Source organism: Athene cunicularia (genome assembly GCF_003259725.1).
Source record: "Athene cunicularia isolate RWA chromosome 1 unlocalized genomic scaffold, athCun1 chr1_part1, whole genome shotgun sequence".
NCBI classification, from domain to species: Eukaryota; Metazoa; Chordata; class Aves; order Strigiformes; family Strigidae; genus Athene; species Athene cunicularia.
In genome coordinates, this window is record NW_020799091.1 from 5,619,653 (window position 1) to 5,645,323 (window position 25,671).

Sequence of the window (25,671 nt, forward strand, 5' to 3'; positions counted from 1 at the left end):
GCACTGGGCGCTGCCCGCGGCCCCCTCCCCTCAGCCTGCGCCCCTTCCCGCTTTCCCCCCTCAGCCCCTACATCGCCCGCTCCCCTCCCGCCTTGTCGCCCCCTTCCCTCTCCACCAGCTCCTTTGTGCTGCCCGTCCTGTCCGCGTCTATCCCCCTCGCCCCGCTTGCGTCTCGCTTCGCCCCACCCTCATCCCCTCCCTCAGCCCTTCAGCTCCTGCCTCTTGCCTGTACCTCAGCAACCCGGGGGAGATCGTCCTCTTCCTTAAACCTAGCTCGGCTCTTCCAGTTCACCTGCACCCCATGCCAGTCCTCCACCGACCAAGGCAGCCCTCTCTGCCTTGTCCCCCTTCAGAAGGCATCAGACGGTCCCCTTTTGGACCGGGAGAAGCGATGGGGGGGAGGTGACAGTCCCTGCTTGGAGGGAAGCGGGAACAGACAGATCCCAGTTGTGAACATTAAAGAGCAAAACAGAGCCGCCCCCTTCACAAATACAGTTTCCATCTCCTAAAGAAGACGATGCAAAGCAAAGCCCTGTCATGTGCATCAGAGCTCCTCATGCGGGGAAGGGAAGCGTTTGGAGCTTGTCCATCTCTTTCATACTTTTTCTTAACGAGCTAGATGAGGAAAATCTACCCCGTTTCTGTTTCTCTTTTTGTTTTTCCAGAAAAAGGGAGAGAGAGAGAGGTTCATATTGAAGCCAACCAGCTGCGCTTCTGAGTGGGGAAACTGGACTGATCTCATGGCTTGCTTTTTATTTCATTAATACTTCATTATCTCTGAAAATGAACCTTTTGTGAAGCTCTTCTCCTAACTCTCCTTATTCCTCTTTCACGAGGTGGCTGCTGTGCAAGGGAAGAAATGATGGCATGAAGCAAATGACTCCAGTATAAAGCAATCTGCTTTGCCAAAGTGCCCAGTGAGCAGCACTGTCACTTTAATAATTCCAGGTCAAGGGATTGCTTTCCTCGTTTTCAATCCTCTCTTTTAATACATGGGAGGATCAGAGGGACATTAAAGACCGTAAGGCTGGGTGGCTTGCAGATAATAAAAATGAAAGTGACTGGCCAGTGACTTCTGTTGGGTAAGAGGGTGATATTTGAAGGCTGTTGTCTGGTGAGGAAAAAGGGACCTTTTCACTCTGCTTTGTAGTCACCTAATATAGCTAGCAAAATTCATTCAAGAAGTGAAAGAAGTTAAAGAGTCACTTTGGATTGTTTTTGTCTTCCTCCATATTTGGATTATTTGGGCATTTTTGTCCTGCAAATAATATGTTTTTGAGCATGTACAGGTGGAGTATTAAGACAGCTGCCTAGAGATGGACTGTGCCTTAATTGTACTACATAAAATCTTTTAATTTTCAAACTTTGCTGCCAGAAGAGGACTTATAATAAGGTTTTGTATTGCCAAGGAGTATTTACCCTTGTATTTTTATAGATTCAAATATATTTTAAAGAAATTGAAAAAGTCTCTTAAAGTCAAAAATCTTCTTTTTTTTCCTTTTTTTTTTTTTTTTCCTTATTGTTGGAAGCATCGGAAGTCCAATACAAGAAAACAGCAAGTATTGATAGAAATGAAGACTGAAGCTACATTTCCTAACTGAACTTTAAAAGTGTTTTGCAATAGATAGCCAGTTCCTGACCTCGCAAAGTGTTTCAGTAGCACATCTTTAATATCTTTAAATAAGTGCTTGCAACCAGAAGTAGGAAGAAGAATGCCAGTCAAGAAGAAAGGTGGGCTATGAAGCTTCATATCTCGTATTGCGTCTTCATTTGGTTAGATTGTTGATTTTTAGTACTTACAATTTCAAATCAGCAGTGTTTTAATGGGGGGTTGAAATTGTTTTTCCTTTGCGCTGAAAATGGGAGAAAAATGTGCATTTACAACAATAATTTTTAAAAGTATTTTTATGCCATATTTTAAGACTTGCATGTCGAATTTGGCCTCAAATAGTCATTTTGTAAAGCTCAGCCATCAGAGATCTTGAACAGACACCAAGAGAAAAGCTTGGCATTTAATTTTGTGAGAAGCCTCTCTTACAAACGCTAATGAATTTTAAAATCATAGGTTTAGTCTATTGTTTGTTCTTTACATGTTTGGCGGATAAACATCAGCCATCAGTAGCAGCATGAATAAATAACAAAGTTTCAAGGCTAATTTTAAATAAAAGTTATGAGATTTGTCTTTTAAAGGTGATTTGAACATGTTTTTTTTTTCAAATGTGATTTCAACTGATTTCCATGCTTTAATACAATATAAAAGTACTATCCTTATGAATGTAGTATGGCACCATTTAAGAAAAGATGACCAGCCTTTTTGCCCTGTCTCCTAAAGTTGGTGTTTACAGCAAATATAGAAGCAGCTTTGTTAAATGTGGTTTCCATTGTTCAAAGAAGAATTAGGGACTATATGAGAGCAAATTCTTACTCTGAAAAGACACGTAGACCTTAGTTTATTTCTAGTTCCTTTAAAATATGACACCTTTTTAAAATTTTAGAATATGCTAATAAATAAATGGCATGTGAAACTTTTCTGTTTGGCTCATCTGTCCAGATGTCCCTGGATCTGATATATCCCTGTATATGATGATACCAAAAGAAGGGGGAAGGAGCAAAAAGTGAATGTTACACAACCGAAAAGGGAGTATAGTCGATGTGACAGTGGATCCTTTTCCTTGTAGGAATAACCCTTCAGTATTAGTTAACATTTGCTATGTAAATAATGACAAAAACACACAGATTGCTAGAATTATTTCCATACAAAAACCAATACATGGGATTTTGTGTTTGTATTTTAATGGATGACAGTGTAGAAATGAATTTTAAAAACTGAAATGCATGAATGAATTGTATTGTCATTCATGTAATTACTTACAATTATGTGTAGTAAAGATGGGAACGTGTGTGGAGGAGTACCACCCCTTAATAATTCATCCTGCTGTGCTGGAAACGTGTCACCCTGATGTACTGGTGAGACTTGCATACTCTACCTGTTTACAGAAGGAAAATTAAGACTGTCTTTTCATATTTTAAGTCTTAATCATTGATTAGGTGATTTACACTAAGGATGTTTTTGTGCTGGATGTTTAGCTGCAATTCAGTTTCAAAATACTTGCTGCAGGGTTTTTGGGGTGAAATCTTACAGGCTTCTTTGTGCAGGAAGTTAGATTGGCAATCATAGCGGTCCCTTCTGGCCTCAAAAATCTGTGGATTTCCTGTTTGTCTCAAGTCAGTCTGGATCAGTTTTAATGTACTTTAACTCTTGTTCTGTTTTATGAGGATATGTATTTTGACAATTTTAAAATATAAACTCAAGAGACCCAAATATCCTCCTCAAAATACCTTGTCACATCAGTCAGTGTACTGAAGTTGCTACTGTAAATGTATTTGAGTATTAAAAGGATATTGTTAAAAATGTATTTAAGCATATAAATTGCAGGATTAAAAATGTTAGTGAACCAGCAACTTTATTATTATTATTATTATTATTATTATTATTATTATTATTTCAAATTACTCAAGTTGACTACTTCATGCAGTAGACTTTAACTTTCTAAATGCAATTAAAAGCATGCTGGCAACTTGATACATGCTACCATTTTTAAAAAATTCTGCTACTGTTACAAGTAATCCCTATTATTATCATGAATATTAGGGTGATTGAAGGGATTTTTCCCTGTTGCTTTTTTTCCCATTTATTTGCTTTATGCTTTTGACAGCTCTTTGTGTCTTAGCTATTTTCATATTTCTGTTGAGGATTTATTTTACCTTTCTGGTCTTCTGTATTTGGGGAGTTCATGTCTACTATCTTTCCCACCCATGCCATCTGTAGAAATCTTGATGGGATACTCTCTTCTAGGCTGTGAAAAAGTATGTATTTCAATAGCAGCATTAAGGACAGGATTATTCTTCTCCTTTTCAGCACTTTATGTATTGCTATTTTGGATTTGATCAAAATATTCTCCTAAAATCAGTATTGAGACAGAGAAGCCGGTAAAAATAAGTTTTAAAATTTCCTGAGATTTATCACTGGAAGTTGTTACCAAACACTGCTTTCTTTGACATTGACTGGTTCTGGGTCTTTCTAAAGAACAGTGAATGCATTTTGAGAATTTTCCTTTGAAAGAGCTCAGATTTCATGTAGCTTTGGACCTAATTTACACTTTACTGCTTGATACGATGTCTGCCATCTTGCCTTTAAAAGTCTAGGCCTGTTTAGTCAGGAAAAAAATAGTTTGTTTAATAGTAAAGACCATATAATTTAGAGGAAGCGATGATTTCTTATGGATGTGGAAAAAAAGGCTTGCTCCTCATTCTGATCATGTTTGTGTCAGTATGTGATTGCCCTTGCCTGACGTGCTCGAGTGAAAGGATTTTGTTTTCTCACTTTGTTCTGGAGGGAAATAAGGCTCTACATTCCCCAGAATATTCACAGAGAGGGCATGCTTGCTGTCAGTCTCAGGAAAATTTAAAAAAAAAAGAAAAAAGCAAGGTTGGAAAGGAAGAACAAAGTACCCTGCAGGCGTTGAATGTGGTCTCTTTGGATAAGGGCCAAGACATTGTATGGATTATTGCACTACTGCTGCGTGATTAAACAAATGGCTATTCACTTTGCCTTTTGGTTGCTCATCTTTCACTTAAGTACACTTAGAATTTTAAGTCAAACCAGACATTTGATCTTAGTTACAAAATTATTTGTTGGACAGCGGCTCTTAGAGGTGATATGGATGAACAAATTTGAGAACGAAAAAAATGATTTTAATTTTTACTTAAATGAATACAACTATTCATAACAAATTTATGGAGCTTCTTGAGGAAAGCCTTGCTTCAAAGTAAAATAGTACTACTATACAGAGGTGAAGCCAGGTTACTAAGGGAAGTCAGTTTTTTGTGTGGTTTTAGATTTCTCTCCTTCCTTCCCTGAGATACTTAGCTGACTTGATTTCTGTTAACTGTGAGGGACTATATTTAGATCTGTAATTGCATGTATTTTGGATTCATCTATGGAATAGTTAAGAGCATAAACTGTTACTGTAATTCATTCATGTCTTTCACAGTGACGGAAAGAACTAATTAAATCCATGCTCCTCTGTGATGGAGACCAGATTCCAGTTTTGGAGCCCTGCTTGTGATTCACACAGAGATGGCAGGAACCCCCACATCTAGATGCCTGGCAGCACATGTGCTTCTAGACTAACCCTGTCATCATCTTTATACATCTAGCTATGGCTAGGCAGTAAGAGGTACTTGAATGTTGGGATTTATACTGCCCTCATCCTACGTTCTGCCTCTGAGAGTGAGAGGAATTGTATCTTTAGCCAGATGGGCTAACCTGTGGGCTGCTATTACTGTCATCTTGACTCCACCTTGTAGCCAGTTTATAAAGGCATGCTGAATCTGTTTGGCATGGAATAACTTTTTTCATCATACCTCTTACATAAAAAAATGCATTCAAGAACATGTTTTATTTAGCACATCAGTGCTTAATAAAACAGTGTCAAGAATTAAAAAGTCAGTCTGATCCCATGTGGACCACTTCTGTGCCATTTAGAAGACTCTGCCAGATAAATTTTAAGAAATGCTGGATTTTGTAGTGGTAGTGCTAAGTTTATGTGGCTGGTCTGTTGAAAGGAAGGGGTCTAGAAACCACTCGGCAGGAACTCTTCAAGCAAAGTTCATAAAGGACCAGACAAACCTGACTCCCATTAATGCACTGGAGTTCTTCATGCCCTAAATCTCTTTAGAACTGGCAACTTCTTTTTAGATAACAAAATTTAAATTTAGGATCATAACATTTTGTGCTCAAAAGTCTTAGTGAATATAATTGTAGACTCCTTACAGCTTACAGCAGGAAATCAGCGCACAGATTTTTGTTTCCCTTTTACTTCTGTTAGGTCATTGGTATTAAGGCTTTTTATCCTTTCAGTTGCTGAATAAGTATTCTGAAATAAGTAGATGGCTGAAAGGCCACGTTTTTCACTCCCAAGTTCTGTTCAACTAGCTCTCAGTTTTTGCAGCTAATTGAATGGCAGCAGTGCAAAGTTGTAGGTTATGTTTACTGACTGTGGAAGGACAATTTTGTTTTCCAAGAGTTAAACAAACAAGTGGCAGAAAATTGCTATCTAAACTTTGCCAACTTTCACCATAAAGCTTTGATTTAAAGATGTAGCTGCTTTTATGGCAGTAATCTTTTTCCAGCCAGACATTGTTTCCTCTGTGAGAAACAATGAGGTATTTTGCACACAAAAGGACTATAGGAGCAGGCATTATGCAGAACAAGTCTTTGTAATATAAATACAGGCTGCAAAGCTAAGTGGGCTCTGGACTGGGAATAGAGAAATTTATATCCTTTTTCCAGCTCTACCACTGTTCTGGTATTTGTCAGATGTTCAATATAGATCCATCCCTTTTTAGTTGCCTCACCTACCTAGGGTGCCCAGCTTGTCCTGGAGGGCTGCTTTGGTCAGCAGAGAGGGATCCACCTTCAAAGGACATTTTAACCCACCTAAGATCTGAATTGTCTTGGCAGTTGTCATCTTCTCTCTCCCCATAGACCGCAGAGGGAATGTAGGGTAACCACAGTAACTCACTTGCCTCAGCTAGATGATGTCTCAGTCTCTCATATAAATTTTAGTGGAAAAACCATCTCCTTATCTGAGATATTTATGAGAGCTGACGTTGTGTGTTCTATGAGTGCTATAAATTAACACTATTCATTATTTTTTGTGGGGGAAAAGTGTTATAAATTATTGTACTGTTCATCACTAGAACTGGAGGCAACCATAGTGTTGATAGAGACACAAGAGGCAGCTGTGCATCCTCTCCTCCATTCCTGTTAAGTGCACATTGCACTCAGTAGAAGTAATGGTGTCTTGCATTATAAGCATATTTTTTTTCCTTCTCATCCTTCTTTCCTTCTGAATTTGTTCCAGATGGCCAAGTTAGATGTCAGAGGGTGACCATGGAGAAAAAGCTGAATTTATAATTAGTGCCAAATGTGCTAAAAGATGGTTTTGCACTCCCTGCTTCAGCAAAATGAGAAAAATCTGCCTTATGTACCACGTTTTTGCTTCTTTACAAGTATTTCAGGTCTGTTTCACTATGATATCTTCTTGTATTTACTGTAGATTAAAATGGTGCCAAACAACATCTTTATAAAGATAATGTTTTCCTCTTGCAACATCAATCCCAGAAATAGCTAGTGAGGCTGCCTTGACCTGATGGGTGATGACGGTAGTAACCAAAATACAAAATATGTGAAGAAAACATTTGCTTTTTTCAATGGCTGTGGTCCAGAGAGGCTTTTGATGGCATTAAATTCTCTCACCAGGACAAGTTAGTGCAAATGTCCTTAAGTCTCTTCACTTTTGGGATGGAGAGGTCAATGCTTCCTTCAAAACACATTTATCAGGGAATTGAATTATGTAGTTTCCTGGAAAGAGGGAATCTGGATAATTTAGGGTTTTACAAACAGAAACCAATATTTTATGTTTTACAGTGCTCTTCTTTCCCCCGGTGGTGTGGCATATATCCCATTATGCTGTAGTGGAATAACTCAAGTCACCTTCCAATTCAGTCCTAGGCGTGCACTACGGTAATACTGTCTTGCAGATAGATGCCTTCTGAGCTGTGCTTTTAACAAAAAAATCCCACCCAAAAGCATCACAAATGAACCCCAAACCAAACTTTGCATATCTACAGATTGAGTTGCGTAATGCGAATTAATTTTTTGTTGTTGCCCAGAGGCATGTGTTTTGTTTATTAGCTCAGAGACTCTAGTATAACACAAAGGTTCTTAAATGAAAAAATCCAACATGGATGTGAGAAAAGGTAAGATATGTATTTTGGTAATAAATAAAAGTGATTTAATATATTTTATTTTCTTTTTTATCACAAGAAAGATGTTAGTGTTACTGACTTAGATCTGAAATTTCTGAATTCCAATTGTTTTCTTTCATGTGGTGTAATACTCTTGTATGAGTTTGGAAGTTATTTATTCCTGAACAGACATCTTTTTGTTAGCTTTCTGTCTCATTCTGATTTTCATATTTATGTTAATTTTTATGTTGAAAAAAAAAAAAAAAAAAAAAAAAAAAAAAAAAAAGGCAGCTGTATTAAGTGTATAACTCATGGGTTTGACTCTTGCAACTATAGATCAAGTACCACTAGTTTTGTGCATTACATACAATTAGATTGTATGCTCTTCAAAGCAGGGCTCTTTAATAATTTTACACTGTTAAGATGTCAATTTACATTCATTCGGTGCTACATCATTTGAGGGTTTTGTGGCTTCATTTTTCATTCTGTCTTCATATCTGCATTGCTGATTTAGGAAATTCAGGTGAAGATATTTATATTTGCAGGGTTTCTGTAGTTTTAGGAGTCTCAAGGCACCAGAATCTGCTTGCTCTAGTGTCTGAGACACGAACAGCCTGTGTAGTGAGGTCACAAAATTTGAGAAAGGATCACTAATGAGCAGGTCTTACATTACCTTCAACGTGTTTAGGAAAAAAAAAGCTCACTGAATAAAAAGGAAAGGCCCTGGCGGGATAAGCAGCTGATAGCAGCAGCTGGTAAAGCCCTTCTGTGGTCCCTGAAAAGAAGTGATGTAGTGGGAAGGATCCAGGTCCCAAAGTGAGCCACTAATGATGAAGAAATAAGTGGACTTATTATGGTAAAGTGACACATAAACAGATTATGCACTAAATACTAAGTTTTTTTTCAAGATTTAATTGTAGTTTACAGGAAGGGGTGAGTAGAGGAGGGATATCTGTGGGACTGCAGGGGTCAGATACTCCCATCTGAGGGCACTAAGGAGGAATGCAGCTTGGTTTTCAAGATGCTTTCTGATAAGCAGAAATGCTGGAGAAAAGTTTGTGATTTTATGCTGAGCTAGTCACTACCTGATCTTTATGTAGTTGTCCTGTTCATTGGGTAAGTACAGTTAGTCCCATTTAGAGAAATATATTTTAAAAATATGAAAGGTAGCAGTTCAGCAAAACAGATGTATGGTTACATGTTGTAAAATCAAGTGTGAAGATATTTAGACAGCAAACTGCGGCTGATCATCACTGATAACTGAAACTTTTCTTAAGGAGCAGTTTTGCCTATAGTAAGTTAGATAAAAAGTCTGTTTCTTAACAAACAAGCAAAAAAAACAAACCAAGCACTCTTACTATCATCGCTTCCCTGGTCATGTGTGTGTGTGGGGGTGGTGGTTTATAAAGCTGACGCTACTTCTGTCCACCTTCATCCACTGGTGTTCTGTGGCATTTCTGGTTCTTCAGCGAGAGTTTAGAGATTGTGTTTTAAGATAAATTTAGTTCCAGAAAAGAGAAAAAGAGGCTTTGGAAATGTAAACCCTATACAAAAGTTTCAAGGGCTGGAACTGTTTAGCCTGGGAAAAAGGAGACTGAGCAGGGAAGGGATGTGACAAGTCACACAGCATAGAAGAGGCTGTAAAGGGAATAATGGTGCTTTGCTTTCCACATCGACATCTGGAGGGCAAGAAGTAGTTGTCCTGATTTATAACAAAAAATATGGAAATTGCATTGTAGAAAAAAAAAAAAACAAACCCACACTAGAAACTTCAAGCACTGAAATCAGATGGTGAAGGACCTAGTGGACTTTGTAGGAGGTTACCAGTGCAGTTAGACAGGCATCTGTGGGATGGGTGCAAGCCTGGGTCCTTCTGCACAGCCGGGCAGTAAACTGGAAACCTAATAGTAAAATGGAAACCTAATAGGGCTCATCCAGGCTCTATGGGTCTGTAATTTCTGTTTCTCAGAGAATTCAGCTGACACATCAGAGCATAGCTCCTGCCCTTCAAAACAATCAGACTTGCAGAGAATTTAGCTCTCCTTCGTAGCGTCATCTGCACCAATCAATGTTCTGTAACAAGAGACTCTTGTGCAATTTGTGCTGTCTGACTGCAGCCTCTTGCACTAGCTGTTTGGAGCACAGAGACCTGCAGTAACACCACTGCGTGCAGAGCTGCCTGTCCTCCTTACTCTACTCCAGTTTCCCAGTTTGGATGCCTGCTTTCCCCTTAATATACCTGAGCATTTAATATTGCTTTGCTCTGTGAAATTTGCTGTGGTGCTTGCATAGCACTTCTCACGGAATATCTGGCCCATTTTTTTGTCTGCTAACATCATCAAGGTTTGGAATAACTGCTTCACAACTAAACTGTTCCAAAATTTGTGTTTTGTGGGAAAGCAGTCTGTGCAGAGAATTCACCAAGGTTCATTTGGGGAGGTTGCACTTCTTTTTACAGTTAACGGAGAGCAAGGACAACTGTGAATGCAACCTTAATTTTTAAATATCATTCCTTGAAAGAGTGTCTCCACTGGCCCAGGATTAATCTTTACAGACCATATGTCAGTCTCCTCTCTATACTGGTCTGGTTCCCAAAAGCTGAAACCCCAGAAGTAAGCCTGCCTGGTAATCCCTTAAATGATTAAACCCTCCTTTTTCTCTCTGCTTGTTTTCCCTAGTGGGTCAGAAGATGGTTTATGTGTCATGCATGCTCTCAGGAGTTGTTATTTTTAACCCTTTTGCTTGTTTGTTGTGAGTGCTGATCACACTAGGTGATAGTATTTGTCACATACGTAATGCCTTATGTTTCCTCAAGGTTGCATAACCCAAATGTGGCCTTTTCTTGATAGTTCAATAAAGTCCTATTTTGGATATGAGGGGCCTGAGATGCTGAGAGCTTTCTGGTTTCTACAGGGTGAAATGCTGGGGTTTCAACCTCAAGCCCCAAATTAAGGCTGACACATGGGTGATTCCCACAGCCCTTTACAAAGGGGGGGTGAGTTTCCCCCCTAAACTTCCCTCCAGGGTGCTGCAGCCTGGCAGACAGAGCCATTGGGTAAATGAGCCCCAGGTGTCCCACATTAAGTAACCCAAGGTCAGGTGTCCCACTGAGGGATAAAAGCTGGGACCCCTTGCAGGCAGGGGCAGTGTCTGTGTGTGAGGTGGGTGCCCTGTGCAGAGTTCCCTGTTGGGGAAGGACCTCCTGCCTCCCTGGGACTGGGCTCCAGTCAGGTCTGGCTTTTGTAAACGTGGGCTGTGTAGGTATTTGTTATGTGGCTTCCTTGGTCTTATGTGTTTGGCTTGTTGACCTGGTTGTCTCCCGTCCCTTCTATGGGAGACTATTTCACTGTTTATTCCACCCGTTGTTGGTTGTTTGGTGGTGTTGTTGGGGTCAGAGGGATTGATGTCAATTATGTATAATCTGATTGACTTGTTTGTACTCCCAGTGCTCACCCATGTACTGACCCCTTTGTATCAAATACAGTTTGATTATGGGTTCATCTTTATGCTGGCTGTGTTCTTTATGCTAGGCCTGATAATTGGCAAAACACAGGGCCACATATTCCCTGTCTGCTCTCCCTCTGTGCAATCTGCTAGATTATTTTATGTCTCATATATGTGAATACTTTGTATTTATACTGTTTGTTTATGTGTAAATATATTATGATTGTCATTTGTCTAACAGTTCTCAAGCCTTTTGAAACACTGGAGCCTACAGCTTGTGTTTTTCTTAATCATCTTAGTGTACAGTTTCTTGTGTTCCTGGCTTACACCTCCTCTGTGTGTACAGAGCCTTGTGTATTAACAGGATTTATTCCTTTGTGTTTGCTGTTGCGTGTGTTGATTTAGAAAGTTAAATGAGTTAGTGATGGCTTTGGCTTGGATCAGTCCCAAGGCAGGTTGCCTGGAAGCTTCTTATAAACTACTGTATCTCCTTCCATTCATCTGTAACAATTTTAATTTTTTGAGCTTTCCAGAGCAGAGGATCAAAACAAGAGATCTTAAAACAATTGAAGCAGGGAGTATTGTTGCTCAGACCTCTGGCTCTTTTGTAAGCGGTCAGGTAAATGAAGGTGCAAACTCTCCAAAAGTAAAAGTAGTTTTTGAGATCCTTATCTTCTAAAGTTACCAAGTTCACTGAGAACTTCCTTGCTCGCTCTACTGGTGTTCTGATTCAGTTTCTCACTTCTATTTTGGGTGCTGTGTTTTTCCTCCCACATTCTTCATGCCTTTTCCAGCTTCAGTGCCCTACATTTTCCTGATTCTGGTTGTCCAAATGCTGGAAAGGATCTCCTGACATGTGTTGGCATGTTTTTCTTTAAAAAGTCACCTATGCCACAGACTTTGCAAGTCAGAAAATAATCAAAATCCCTCTTAGGAAAGAGAGTAGGTACAATTAGGGAAAAAAAAGAAATTTAAAAATCCCTTCATCTTATCAACCTGGTTAGGGTTAGATCTCAGCTACTGTTAAACATCTCTCACTGCTGAAATAATATTTTTCATTTAAGTCAACATTTTTCTATACTGTTGAACCCCAAAAGGCTTTTTTTTCACAGACTCTGATGTCAGTGGGAAGAAAGAAATGCAAGTATGATCCCACACTTACCAACAGACTGTTGTAGGCTTGGTGTTTCTTGAGAGGCAGCGACTGCTGATCTACCTTGTGCTGGTGCAGGGCACTGTTAACCAGCTGCCTGTGATTTCTTGTTCCAGTTCTTGCTGAGTTTGAAATTGTATTTGCTTTTTTTTTCTCTCCATCTTCTGATCTACCTTGTTGTAGTTTGGTGACAGGATCATCTTGCTATGGAAGGCAGCAGTAGCTCTCAGACTTGCAGGTGTTCAAAGCATGGCAATTTGTCCACAAAACCAGGGGTCAGTCCTGAGCAGTACTGTATATGGGTCCATATAGAGTTCAGCCCATATGACTTTATTGTGGCCAGAAGAAACTCAAAGGGTTTGAAAATAGGTATGTAACGGCATCTGCCTGAATTATCTGGTGCTTCCATCATCTGTTTCTTTTGTTTTGAGTTCAACATAGCCTTGTTTGAGGAGTTTTGAAAATGGAGCTTCTTGAAGACTGGTTTTGAATCAATTTTATCTTTCTTGTATAGTTTCAATTATTTCTGTTAGTCAAATATTTTTCAATTTAATTATTGAAATTCATAGGTATTCCTAAATTATCTTCAGATCCAATATATTTAGTTCATCTAAAGGGTAAATGGTTTGAATAACATCTGGGATATATTTAAGAAAACTGTTTCCCGTATCCTATAGCTGTTGCCATAGACATCGTGTTGCGTGAGCTGTGTCATCCTCTGTCCCATATGAAGGTATGGTACGTATCAAAGACTTCTTAATCAACACAACTTTCTCCACACCAGCAGATCTGCAGTGCTTCCACTCTACCAATCCTGTACTTTAAATGCTGCAGTAACTATAGTTAGATGAACTCAAATGGCATGTAAGTGAAGTCCAGTTCTGCTGCCTTCAAGCAAGCACAGCTCCCAGGGTTGTTTATATTTTGGTCAACTATTTACTTATATTTCCTGAAGGCAGCAGAATTGGACCTCACTTACATGCCATTTGAGTTCATCTAATTATAGAAATTGTAGTAAATAGTTGAACACTGAGTCTACACAGTCAAGCTAATGTACAGGTATTTCAAAGTACACCATGGAGCTTGTTTCTCCAGAGTGCTGCAGCTGTGTAGTTGTTTAGACCGGTGTAAGCTTTAAGTGTACTCAAAATAATGACACTTTAATTTGACAGCATTTACGTGCTTTTCTTTACTCAGCAGTTGTATGGGTGTCCTCACAAGCACCATGCACCTGCACCATGTAAGCACATTACTCAGTTTTTGTGTACATACCTCCCAGAAGGTTTCCAGTCACCTAAACACATTAATGTATTCAAGAGTGCCCACCTGTTATACTCTTACTGAAGAAACTGAAGCTCATTTTTTTTCTGTGTCTCCATGCCTATATGGAGTTTCAGTGATTCTAAAATTGCTTGCAAAAAATGAGACCATGTCAAAGACCCAGAAATAAACCAGAAGAGGAAGGGAATCCTTTTGTTTTAAAGTACTGGTTAGTATTGCAAGTGGCATCCAGATCTCAGATATGGATCCTGAGAAGTAGCTAATTGATTTTGGCATAATGTTATAAAAGTAGATAAATTAATTGCAGAATTTCCTTTCTTTTAAATATGTGTAACTATGACATTTAGTCTTTCATGTGTCTAGCTTACATTTTAAGAGCAATGCTTTAGGAAGCAATTTTTTATTGATGATCATGTAATTTCTCTTCATATATTAATACATTACCTGTTTATATGTATGGCTTCATTTATTGTTGACAGTATCCATGGAAAACTTTTTCCTCCAAGTTTTATATTTTATTTTAAGTACACATAGCTTCAGTATAACTTGGGTTGTATTAACAATTTTCTATATAATTTCATTATTTGCTTCATCAGAAGTATAAGCATTTCCCCAACATGTTTTTTTAGCTCTATACTATAACTGTCTACTTACAAAGCTTTAGAAAACTATGTTACATAAAAGTGTGTCTGTGTAGTGTGGGGACTATAAAGTGTGGATTATTCTCTAATGATGACATCTAGGATAACTCTGAGGAAAGGATTTGCTTTTATTTGATTCTTATATCGACCAGTACATCACATTAAGCAGAGACTCATACTGTAGAAGAAAAAATAATTTCATGTGTGGTAAAACTTCAGATTGGTGGGGGGGTGATGTACAGTTTTTTCAGTATCACGTATCTCTTATTTATTGTATTGTAGCAATTGCCCATTCCCTGATCGGTAACATAAACACAAACAGTCAAAAAATTATGGAGTGATAAAGTAATAAAATTTACAGAATTGTTAGTTTGGGTCAATTGATAACCTCTTGGACAAGATACTGTAGGATCATAAAAGCTGTTTTATCCTCAAAGAAATTTTTCTTATTGCATTAAGATGTTCTGAATATGATTTATTTAAACGAAACAGTAATACATATACTATGGGGAATATATATGTGTTTTTGTAGGATTCTATCTTGTGAATGGTTCTTGTCAAAGTCATATTTCAAAGCCAATAGGATCAATTTAAAAATAGTGTCAGAATATGCATTGAAACATTAAGAAAAACTAGAACTGTGTCCAGTAGACCTTGTGGGGCACAGCTGATACTGACTTTCAGTGGCCTTTCTTTTGTTAGCAAGGAACCTACTCAGGATCAACATGGAGGCCCACAGCTTGGGATGTTAAATTGTGTGTTCAGTGGATTTGTGGCCTTACTTGAGTTTGGTTTGGTATCAGCACTGAAGAGTAGTAGTATCATAGAACAAAGGGGTTTTTGGTTGTATTTATAATATACTCTGACTGTAAAGTACAGGACTTACTTTGGCTGCTAAAAATTAACTGTGTGCTCCATTGGATATTGTAATACCATACGTAGTGATCCAGTCTTTCATGAAAAGTCTGCTGTTCTTGATGAGAAGAATGTGTGAGAATTCAGCTTCGGAAACTGGTTTGATTCAGATGGCAGGGAATATGGTTCTCATTTGACTGTTGTGCTGCAGTCCAGGCAGTCAGTTCTTGCAGCCAAATATTATTTAAGCTTTGTAGCTGTCAGACAACCCCAAAGGCAAAGTACTGGTTGTCCTCATCTGCTTTGGGTATAACTGGGACTTGAAGATGGTTATGATCTTGGAGAGCACACTTAGTATTCTTCAGACTTGCCATATTATTGTATTATTTCATATGTGATGGACTGTTGTACAGAGGTATGAATGCTGTGTGGCAGTGCTGAACAAGGTTATGCCCCGTAATGCTAAATACTGTACAAATCATATGAAAATCTAGTTCCCCCAAGTAGTTTATAACCAGTGAAGTTCATCAAAAAGGCTGAAAATTACTTTTTTGAAAGCCTAATCTAGTGCCAAAATGACTGGAGATTTGATTAGTCTCCATAAGCCCCTCAGCTTTTCAGGAGTGCTCCAGTAGCAGTGGTTCCACAGCCCCCTCACCGATGTGCTGAAATACTCTCGGTCAAGAAATGTTTCCAGTTGATACCAGGACATTAGCAGTGGCTTTCAGCAAAAGCAGGGCAGCCTTCGGGGTGACTGGATCTCACAGCACATACAACCCATCACAGGTTATTTAGAAAACTAGATGCACTGCTGTTGAGTGTAAGTGTGCAGGGAAAAAGCTGCCACTCCGTGCAGGAGCTCAGGGAGAGAGTAAAAATGAATGTATCTTATTAAAGCTGGAGAGGAAAACTAGACAGGAAGATAATTACTTGATCTGGGATTTAGCCAGGATTTAGATTTAACACTAGACCTGTGCTCTGTTGGTGGTTGTTCAATTTGTGGTTTAGGACTGTTTTGGGGTCAACTGGAAGCAGGCTTTTGATGAATTGAAAAATAATAATTTAAATGAAAATAAAAACTCTGCTCATGCCCACAGAGGATGCTATTTTTTTGTATCTATGTTTTAAAAGTAAGAACCAAACACTTTAGGGAAGGAAAGATTAATGAAGGGAGGGGATGTTAGCGTGCTTCACCATGTGACTAAGAAAGAGATGGTAGGGCGTCTCTGGTGTGGATTCTCACTTTCCTGATTTCTCAGAGAGTCCACTTCTGAAAAGTGTCCTCAGTACTGGATAGTTTGCAGTGGTTTTGCACCAGTTGCTGTTACTTCACTTCACTTCACTATAATGATGTATTCATTGCATATGCCTGGCTGTACTGGGAGGAAGGTGAATGCCTCATTCCAACTGATGCTCTAAGGTATTAACTAATTATTTTGAGGGCAGCCAGAACTCTCAGTGTATAAATGACAGCACAGGCATCACAGGGTGTCAGACACAGCCTTAAGGTCAGTGGAAGGTATGATGTGATTGGGGTTTTCAAGGCAAAAGAAGCTGGGCTCACATGTAGAATTAGTTCTTTATTCCCAACCATTTGTTGTGAATATCCTAACCTTATCCCACTTGGACCCAGAACTTTGTTTTGAGGCTGTGGTTTTGATTTGGGTGATCTGTGGTGGGAGCCCAGCCCAGGTGTTGTCTCCTGGCCTTTAAAAGAGCTGATCTCTCACTCTGTAGGTTATAAGTGGGTCCTAAAGTGCGCTACTGGCTTTAGGTGAAACCAAGTCAACTGCCTAACCCTTACCTGCCCCAGGGACAGCTCTTTTGGAGACCCCCTCAAGGTGGGATCGCAGCAGAGAACTGAGAGCTCCTTCATTGTATAAATGTCTACGCTACTATAAAATGCTCCCTAGTCTTCATATGTATGTGATATATATTATATATATATATGGAGCCATGAGCTGAGCCCAACTTGGGGAGTTTCACTGAGGGCAAATGCCGGGGGCTGCCCTTGGGCCACAACAACCCCCAGCAGCGCTACAGGCTTGGGGAGGAGTGGCTGGAGAGCTGCCAGTCAGAGAGGGACCTGGGGGTGTTGATTGACAGCCGGCTGAACAGGAGCCAGCAGTGTGCCCAGGGGGCCAAGAAGGCCAATGGCATCCTGGCTTGTGTCAGCAATAGCGTGGCCAGCAGGGACAGGGAAGGGATCTGACCCCTGTACTCGGCACTGGTGAGGCCGCCCCTCGATTCCTGTGTTCAGTTTTGGGCCCCTCACTACAAAAAGGACATTGAATGACTCGAGCGTGTCCAGAGAAGGGCAACGGAGCTGGTGCAGGGTCTGGAGCACAGGTCGTACGGGGAGCGGCTGAGGGAACTGGGGGTGTTTAGTCTGGAGAAGAGGAGGCTGAGGGGAGACCTCATCGCCCTCTACAGCTCCCTGAAAGGAGGGTGCAGAGAGCTGGGGATGAGCCTCTTGAACCAAGTAGGTGATAGGACAAGAGGGAATGGCCTCAAGTTGTGCCAGGGAAGGTTTAGACTAGATATAAGGAAGCATTTCTTTCCAGCAGGGGTTGTTGGGCGTTGGAATGTGCTGCCCAGGGAGGTGGTGGAGTCCCCATCCCTGGAGGGTTGAAGAGTCGGGTTGACATAGCGCTGAGGGAACTGGTGTAGTTGGGAACTGTCAGTGTGAGGTTAATGGTTGGGCTGGATGTTCTGCAAGGTCTTTTCCAACCTAGATGATTCTGTGATCATTTTATATATGTGTGCTATATATATATATTTAAATACAATTCCTTTTTATTCATTGTTTTTTATTTCTGATAAAATGCTTGTGACCAGCCAGAATTTCTGTGAGAAGGAAGAGAAATTGCATCCTCTTAAACATTAATCATTAAGTATTTCCCCCTTTTTAATTTGAGAATGTTATCAACTTACTGAATACAAGTCATGTCTCTACCCCTACTGTGCACTCATCTAATTTTCGTACCACAAGGGCCATGCCATAGGGATCATGTTCAAGATCCTTGGATGAACAAAGATGATTAATTTTTATATAATGAAAAAAGATATTTTCTTTCAGCTATTTAGAAAAAAAGTATGATAAAAACAGTCTGTTTTGCATTTCCAGGCCTTTTTACAGTACTTTATTGGGTTTAATCTAACTAAAGAGTCTGAACCTCTCCTGGTAATGAAGCTTGCATTGAACTCTACTGTAAGAGATTTAGAATGAGGCACTTGTTTCATTACAACTAGTAATTTGTTTTTTTTTTTTTTTTTACTGTTTGGTCATATTATTGCGAACTTGATGGCAATATAATTACAAATGTGTGCAGCTGTCTCAGTGTCATGTACATATGTGTGTGGACATTTCTGTGAGCTAGTTAGGATGGGGAGAAGGAAAGGTGAAGTCTGATTCTCTGTTTTCCTCTATTTTCTTATATGGAAGATGGTGGTGTTTGGATTTCATACAATTTTATGTCACTCATGCTTTTGGCAAATGACTACACAAAGATAATAGCAGCAGGAGAAACAGAGCTCTCTTTGGACTCTCACAGAAAGGCTGGATTGCTACATCTGAGCCAGCACATGAATGAAAGTCTGCTATCAAAGTCTCATTTCTACCAGAGGTAGATAGCAATTTTATGTATTGAGGGAACAGAAAAAAACCCAACCATGCTCTTGGACACCTGCCTTTGATACACACTTGTTATTCATAGAACATAGCATTGAGTGCTGCAAATGTGAAGCAAACAATTCCGTGTCTTCTCTGAATATGTTTTAAAGCCAGTTTTCCTGCATGGGTATCCATAATGGTTATTGTCTACGATTTTGTAGCTTCTGCAAATTGTGATTTTGGTCCAAACCCTATAGTTTCCAGCTGGTTTTGGATAAATGAAAGCTGGAGACTTGTTGCAGATACCATTCAAAAGATTGTTTTGCCTTTGCAGGGAGATCTCAGACACACAGTAATCTTCCTGGTTTGGTGTTGGGTTCATCTCTCCATTTTGCCTATGTTGCTTATGTCATACACCTAATGACAGAATGTGACATTTGTTGTAAATGTTCCTTACACATGTGAAAAATGCCTTTAGAAATGTGAAGCTGATATTTGATCATTTAAGTACTTTCCAGAGCCAATAAAAGACTTTTTTTTTGTGCTGTTTGTTTTTAGATACTGACCGAGCTTTAGTGCTGTTGGAAGAATATTGTAAAAAACTGAAGAAGCCAGAAGAGCAACAATTGAAAAAAGCCATCAGAAAGGTGATGGGCATCTTTAAGAGCAGCTTGTTTCAGGCACTACTAGGTAGGTACTAATATTTAATACTAGATGTATGCATTTGAAGGCCAGAGCTAGGTCAGACCAGTAACTTCCTTACTGGTCACTATTTGTGTTTACAATGGAACAGCACGTTGAGATGATCCTTCCAGGTTCTTTGTGGGGAAACTCATTGTCCTGATATTTCAAAGGTATTTTCTTATTTATAGGGTATGAAAGAGTAACAAAAAAACTCATGCAGGATAAGGCACCGAATGGTTATTTGTAAACTTTGCTGCTTTCCTTTGTTTAATGGAAGTTACCAGAGTAGGCTATAACTGTTTATGCAAAGTTGATTATGAAGCCATCTCCACACAGGTAAATGGCCAAAGATTCATTGGTGTCACTAGCATGAAGTAGCATCCAAAATCTGTGTATCTTTTGCGTTATGCTTTTGTGAAAAGTGTTAGCCAAAGAAACTTGACATTTCGAGTCAAGAAGGATGCTCAGGAACATGGTGAAGGTTTGGCAGAATGTTCCCATTCAAGTGATGTTGCAGGGTTCAAATAGATATCCTGGCGTATCACTCAGTCTTTCTTCCATTTACTTGAAGGTCCCCATTTTACCTTATAAATGATGGTATTTGTCAAAATCAAGCACTTGGTGCTTTGGAACTTTGTATAAAATAACCTCCATAAATTGTTATATATAATGGTTTCAAGGTCTTGAACGTACCTGGTTGCTGTAGCAGTGCTGTTGTCCCTTGTTCCCTGCTGTGCCTGTGCTGCCAGTCATGGGAAGTGGGGACAGTAACTGTGCATCACCCTTTCTCTACCTCCCTCTGCCCTCTTGCTCACGTTGCATTGGCCTCTCGGTGTTTTATTCCTTCAGAAACATGCACAAAATGGACAGAACTAGTCTGAAGGGCACATTTCTTATCACAAATGATGTTTGTGGAAGCACACGTACCTTCAAGTTATGGTTGTGTGAAGCCAGAATACCAGTTGTGCTCACTGCCGAGCTGAACTCGGTAGCAATTAGGGAAAACTTTTGATTATATATATCATAAAAGTAGAAGTACATCAATGCTGCACTATTACTGTGAAGATGATCGAGGTCCAGGAAGAGTTTCAGTAATTTCTGTAGCATTTATGAAAAATGTATGTTACCTGCAAATGGAAGTAATTAACATCAATGCTATTTTACTTATAATTTCTCTCAGCTTCTTTTAAGTGATTAGCTTTATTTTATAAACACTACACAATTAATTGCTGTGTATTCTTCTAAAATGGAAATAGATTCATAATTGAATGGTATTTACGAAATAGTCATAAATAGATTTGAACTAAAAAATGAAAAAAGATGGGATGTTTCTATGTTATTTTTATGAAGATGACTATGGATTTAGAAATATGTGCTGAAGAAATACACAAGTCACAGAAGCAACATTAGCTGTACATTTATTTACTTCTGCAGTACTTTGAAGTAATACTTCAAGTGTTCTAACAACTTCTGTGCTTTGTGTGTGGCTACACTGCAATATTTGTTGATGTATTACATATGCCAGAAATAAAACAGTGATTGTAGCTACATTAAGGTTGAATTCAAAGAATAAATGAAATCTTTTGATTGCCACAATAACAGTTTGAGGAGTGTGGTGTTATGGAAGTCAGCATTTTAATTTGTAGGCCTTTGGATGTCTTTTCCTTGTTCTTAAATGTTTCTTTCTATAAAAGAGATTTGGGGATTGCAAGATGTGGTCAAAGTCTCTCATTACATTTGGTTTGCTATTTGTTGGTCTAGATTCTGGACCACAAAATTTTGGATTCACAGAAGAGTGACCTCTCATCAGTATTTTAAGTGTGGCAGGTGATGTTATTACCCAATCAATGAGGTTCTTGCATAATCGGCATTTCAAAAAAACCCATTTCCATGATGTCTGTTTTAGCTTCCTGTCATAGTTTCTTCCACTTACCTCTAAATCAGACCATCACACAAATACCGAAGGCAGAGCTTCTGGTCTCTTTGTTAAGTTCTGTACTGCTAATGTTCCTTTGTCTTTTATATTTACAGAATGTCTAATGGTCTTGAAAGCATCCACTTTTGAGTGCCTATTCTTAATTAGACAATTTTCAGAGTCTGGTCATTGTTTTCCAAAACTTGATCTCATTTAGAGCTGTCAAACATTGGTTTTATCCAGAATTAATTGACCTTCAGAATTGATTGACCCTTTGAATACTTAGGCTGTAACTAACAACGAAAAGTATTAATTTTGTACAGAATAATTAACCTGGATGCAGAAATGCACATTCCTACCAGACATAAAATTAACATAATTTTATGTGCCGAATTCAGTTTTTGTAGCTCCTACAGCTTCAGTAGAATTTGCAAATAAATTCAGCTGTTGTCAACATCATTGTCCTTTAAGCGTGTGTTCGATTCTTATTACCTTCCAAAATGCTTAAAAAATATCTGTAGTATGTCCTAAACTGAATATAACAAGAACAGATAAAGAAAAATAATTATAGTTAGAGGCACTTTTCAAATCTAGTGTTGTCTAGTTCTATTATTCTCAGTTATGCTTGTGTGATTTGATTCAACCAGCCATCTTTGAACTTGAGCTCTCACAGAATGTGTGATTATTTTTATCTTCAGTGTGTTTCATAAATATTAATTGTTGACTACTGAATGGGGGAGTAACATGAGAAAAATGAGGATTCCATATTTTTCATACATATATTCCACACATGCAAGAAATTACAACAGATATGGAAGTAAAAGTTGTATAAATGATTTACAGAAGGATTATTGAAGGATTATCCTTCTACATTTTAATTTGGGTTCAAAAGCATCTCCTTCTCCCTTTGGGCTGTTCTTGTTACTGGACTTCTTGTTAGAGTTGTTGTGTTTAGTTACAGCTGAGTGAGTTGCTAAGAGCCACATCTTCAAAGTAACATGTGGAGCTGCATCCTCTAGAGTCCCATTTATACTCCAGTAGCCCAAACACAACATTTTGAAAATCCAGCCTAAGAGGAGGGAGGAGAAGTTCTTCAGAAGGAGTGTGCAGGGGGAAGAACACCTATTTAGATATTGATATTACTCTTTAACTAATTCCAAATTATTTTCACCAGAAGGATTGTACCAATTCTCTTGCACAGTGAGGAACTGTTGTTATTATGAACTCTTAAGGATTTTGTTTTTTGTAGGGTCATCCATAGCTAGATGATATTAAAATCACAGGGTCCTCTCAAATTGTAGCACATGTTCTGATGTGAAATTTCTTTTTTTTTTTTAAAAACCCTGAAAGGAGGAGGAAATGAAACCTCCAAATTCCTCATTTGTTGGGATTGTCTCATAATGGGGCATCTTGGTGGCATTGTGCAGAGATAGAAAAGGAAAACCATGAAAGAGTAATAAGACACCTGGATATGTCAAAATGACCAAACATTTTTGTACTGTTCTTTATGAAATTTAATCAGTTTTTATAACGAAATACATAGTTTAGTGAAATTTATTTCTACAAACCTCTGCTCTATATTTGTCTAGCCTTCATTTCATTAAGAAAATTGCATGAATTACAGCTTAAAAGGCTATTCTGTGGAATGAGAAAGGATGAAAAGAGGTTTATGTCAGGGTTGGGTTTTTTTTGTAGATACTTCTCTATAAAACATTTTGTTTCTCGCAGGAATTAAAGTGCCACAAATAGCTGTAATCATCTTATGCAGTATTAGGTAAAAACTAATCTCAATAGGTTTTTCTAAAATTCAGATAAGCCTCGTCTGCAGTGGATGACGTATTTCCTGAGGACTTTGAAGCCATGTCTTATGGTTTTTTCTCATGCTTGCATAACTTTGCCTGAATTTTAAAATGTCATATTTTCAATTAATATCTGCATCACCTTTTTTTTTTATGGTGGTGTACCATAACTGCAAAATGTGGATGTTAATAAAGAGTCTGTCTTAAAATTTTATAGTACAGAATCCTTACAGTAGTGCTGTAAGGATTACACAATTTACTGGTCATCTGTGCTACAGCGTGTATTTAGAGACTTAGACTCTAATTTTGCGGTTTTAGTGAGAGGGATTTTTTTAGACTCCTTACCTCATTCAGCTCACTTTTAAATAAGCCCTGTTATAACAATCTATTTTAAAAGAGCGATAATGTCTTTTAAACCAAGGAAAAAAAGGAAGACAGACTATTCTTCTGCATTTACATACTGCTTTTCTATGAAAAGTTTGTGTAAATTAAGTCACAGTATAACTCAATAGTGTTAGATTAGTATCCAGACTTCCAGGAATCTGCTTATATCTTGTGATCCTCCATGTTATGGGACAGATGGGGTATAGAAGTAGGCCATAAAGTACAGACAGCTAAGAGCCAAACCAAGTCCCCCTTTGCTCTAATTATTTTGGGATGTACATATCTATTGAAAAATAGCATAGCCATTGACAAATGCAAACATTTAGCATAGTAAGCATGAAGCCAGTCAAGAGCTTGGCTTCCTATAGCTTTGTCTTAGTTTGACTTGTGTGTCTATGAAGCTTCAAGCTGGGACTGAAACTCTTCTTGCCCTTAGAGCAATGTTAAATTTCAGGATAGTTTAGATATAAAAGAAAGTGGGGAGGAACCTATCATAGGAGTAATGATGGGATGTTGAAACATAATCCTGTCACAAAAGTAGAATGCTAAGAATGAAAAATGAGAAAGATTTTGATAGATGTAACCATGCATGTCAACTAAGAATAATGATATGAGATTCTCTCCATTTGTAGGCTTTAATGCTTGAGAATAATAATTATGCTGCTGACCATATAGAGAGAAGAATGTAGAGGCAATTAATGGAAAGACAAGGAATTTGTTTAATCATGTTGTGTTTAAGGAAAAAACTTTTAAGTAGTGACAGAAGGAAATTTGAGACTGGAGGGGGAAGGATGTGGACTGGGGAATAGATGTGTGAATAGCAAGATAAATGGTGAGATAAGCAGGAGACCTGCATCTTAGTCCTGGGCTGGAGATGAAGCCTGCACCAAAGTAGGTGTTGAAGAACGATTATAGATGTCAGAGGAAAAGTCAGGATCATGTAACACCTCAGAAATCCAGTGCTAGTCATATATGGTAACACTAGCCTTTGGTGTTAAAAGGCTTGTGAGATTTGCACAAAAGGCATAGAAATAATCTATAAAATCCTGCAGGTTCTTACTGTCTGCTTTAAGAAAAACTGCAGTCATATTTTCAGGCTTTTCTCCACAAGACCTCTTTTGTACTTTTTTCCTTGGAACAAACCTGATATTTGACAGTCATGGCACCACAAAAAACAAGGCAACACCAAATTTCACAAGGGTCCTGCTAAAGCTGTTGGAGTCGAGGATATCAAAATGGGGAACGTGACTAACAATAACCTTTCTAAGGTGATGCTGGCCCTCGCTAGTACCAAGCTTTCTCAATTTGCAGGAAGAAGCATGTTTCAGCACTTAGTGTGTCAGTGTTTCGGAGACCAAAAGGATATTAAATGAATTGCTGTACTGAGAAACTTTTCAATAGAAAAGCACAACCGGGTGTTATCTATTCATACTTGCCAAGCTCGCTCTTGTTAGATGTTTTTAGCCCGCTTATGTGTTCAGTGTGCTTAACTACTTACAGTGCTTGTGAATGTAAGGTCACTGATCTTGTATGTCATTGTTCTCTAGACTTAATCTCGGTGAGCTGGTTTCTGATCATGTCAGGCTATTTCAACTCCTGTAACAACATTGAATGCCTCAGGAGTTAATCCCACGCAGCCAAGCCTGTGTCCGGCCCAGGGGTGTTAGGCAATCCTCTTGCTGAGGGCCTGAGTCCAGCGTTCACAAAGTCAAAGAAAAAAACCTCCCATTGACTTGCTTGCCTTGGATCATGTGTTGGAGTGATTCTTCCAGAGATTTATATTCAGACCTACCCTGACTGAGGAATGAAGATTCTTCAATAGCTGTATCTAAAAATATTGAAACCCTCCCTAGCTGTTACAAATGTTGAGGAGCAAAAGAAATGTGCAAAACCTCTTCAGAGCTCTGTCACGTTTGAGAAGCGCTCAAATGACATCTCCGACAATGGGAAAGCCTGTTATTACTTCACACAGAGTCCTACTTTCCCAAACTGGCATCTTTCTTTGTTGCAGCATAAATTACAGCAGAACTGAAATTTAAATTCAAGGGCAGCTTTTGTTTTGCCTGAAGACAGCTGCAGCTGCTTTT

At 38.7% G+C, this 25,671-nt stretch overlaps 1 protein-coding gene across 11 annotated transcripts in view; it reads left to right on the forward strand.

Annotated features, from left to right (window-relative positions):
* Positions 1 to 63: 63 nt before the first annotated feature.
* The window catches only part of DLG2 (discs large MAGUK scaffold protein 2), a 1,035,190-nt gene continuing 1,009,582 nt past the window's right edge, over positions 64 to 25,671 (forward strand). For all 11 annotated transcript variants that reach the window (XM_026841744.1, XM_026841762.1, XM_026841771.1 and 8 more), the window contains exons 1-3: positions 64 to 1,082; positions 1,530 to 1,731; positions 19,361 to 19,492. In XM_026841744.1, the coding sequence (XP_026697545.1) occupies positions 1,713 to 1,731; positions 19,361 to 19,492 (151 nt within the window). In that variant the 5' untranslated portion in view covers positions 64 to 1,082; positions 1,530 to 1,712. The remainder of the gene's footprint in view (positions 1,083 to 1,529; positions 1,732 to 19,360; positions 19,493 to 25,671) is intronic.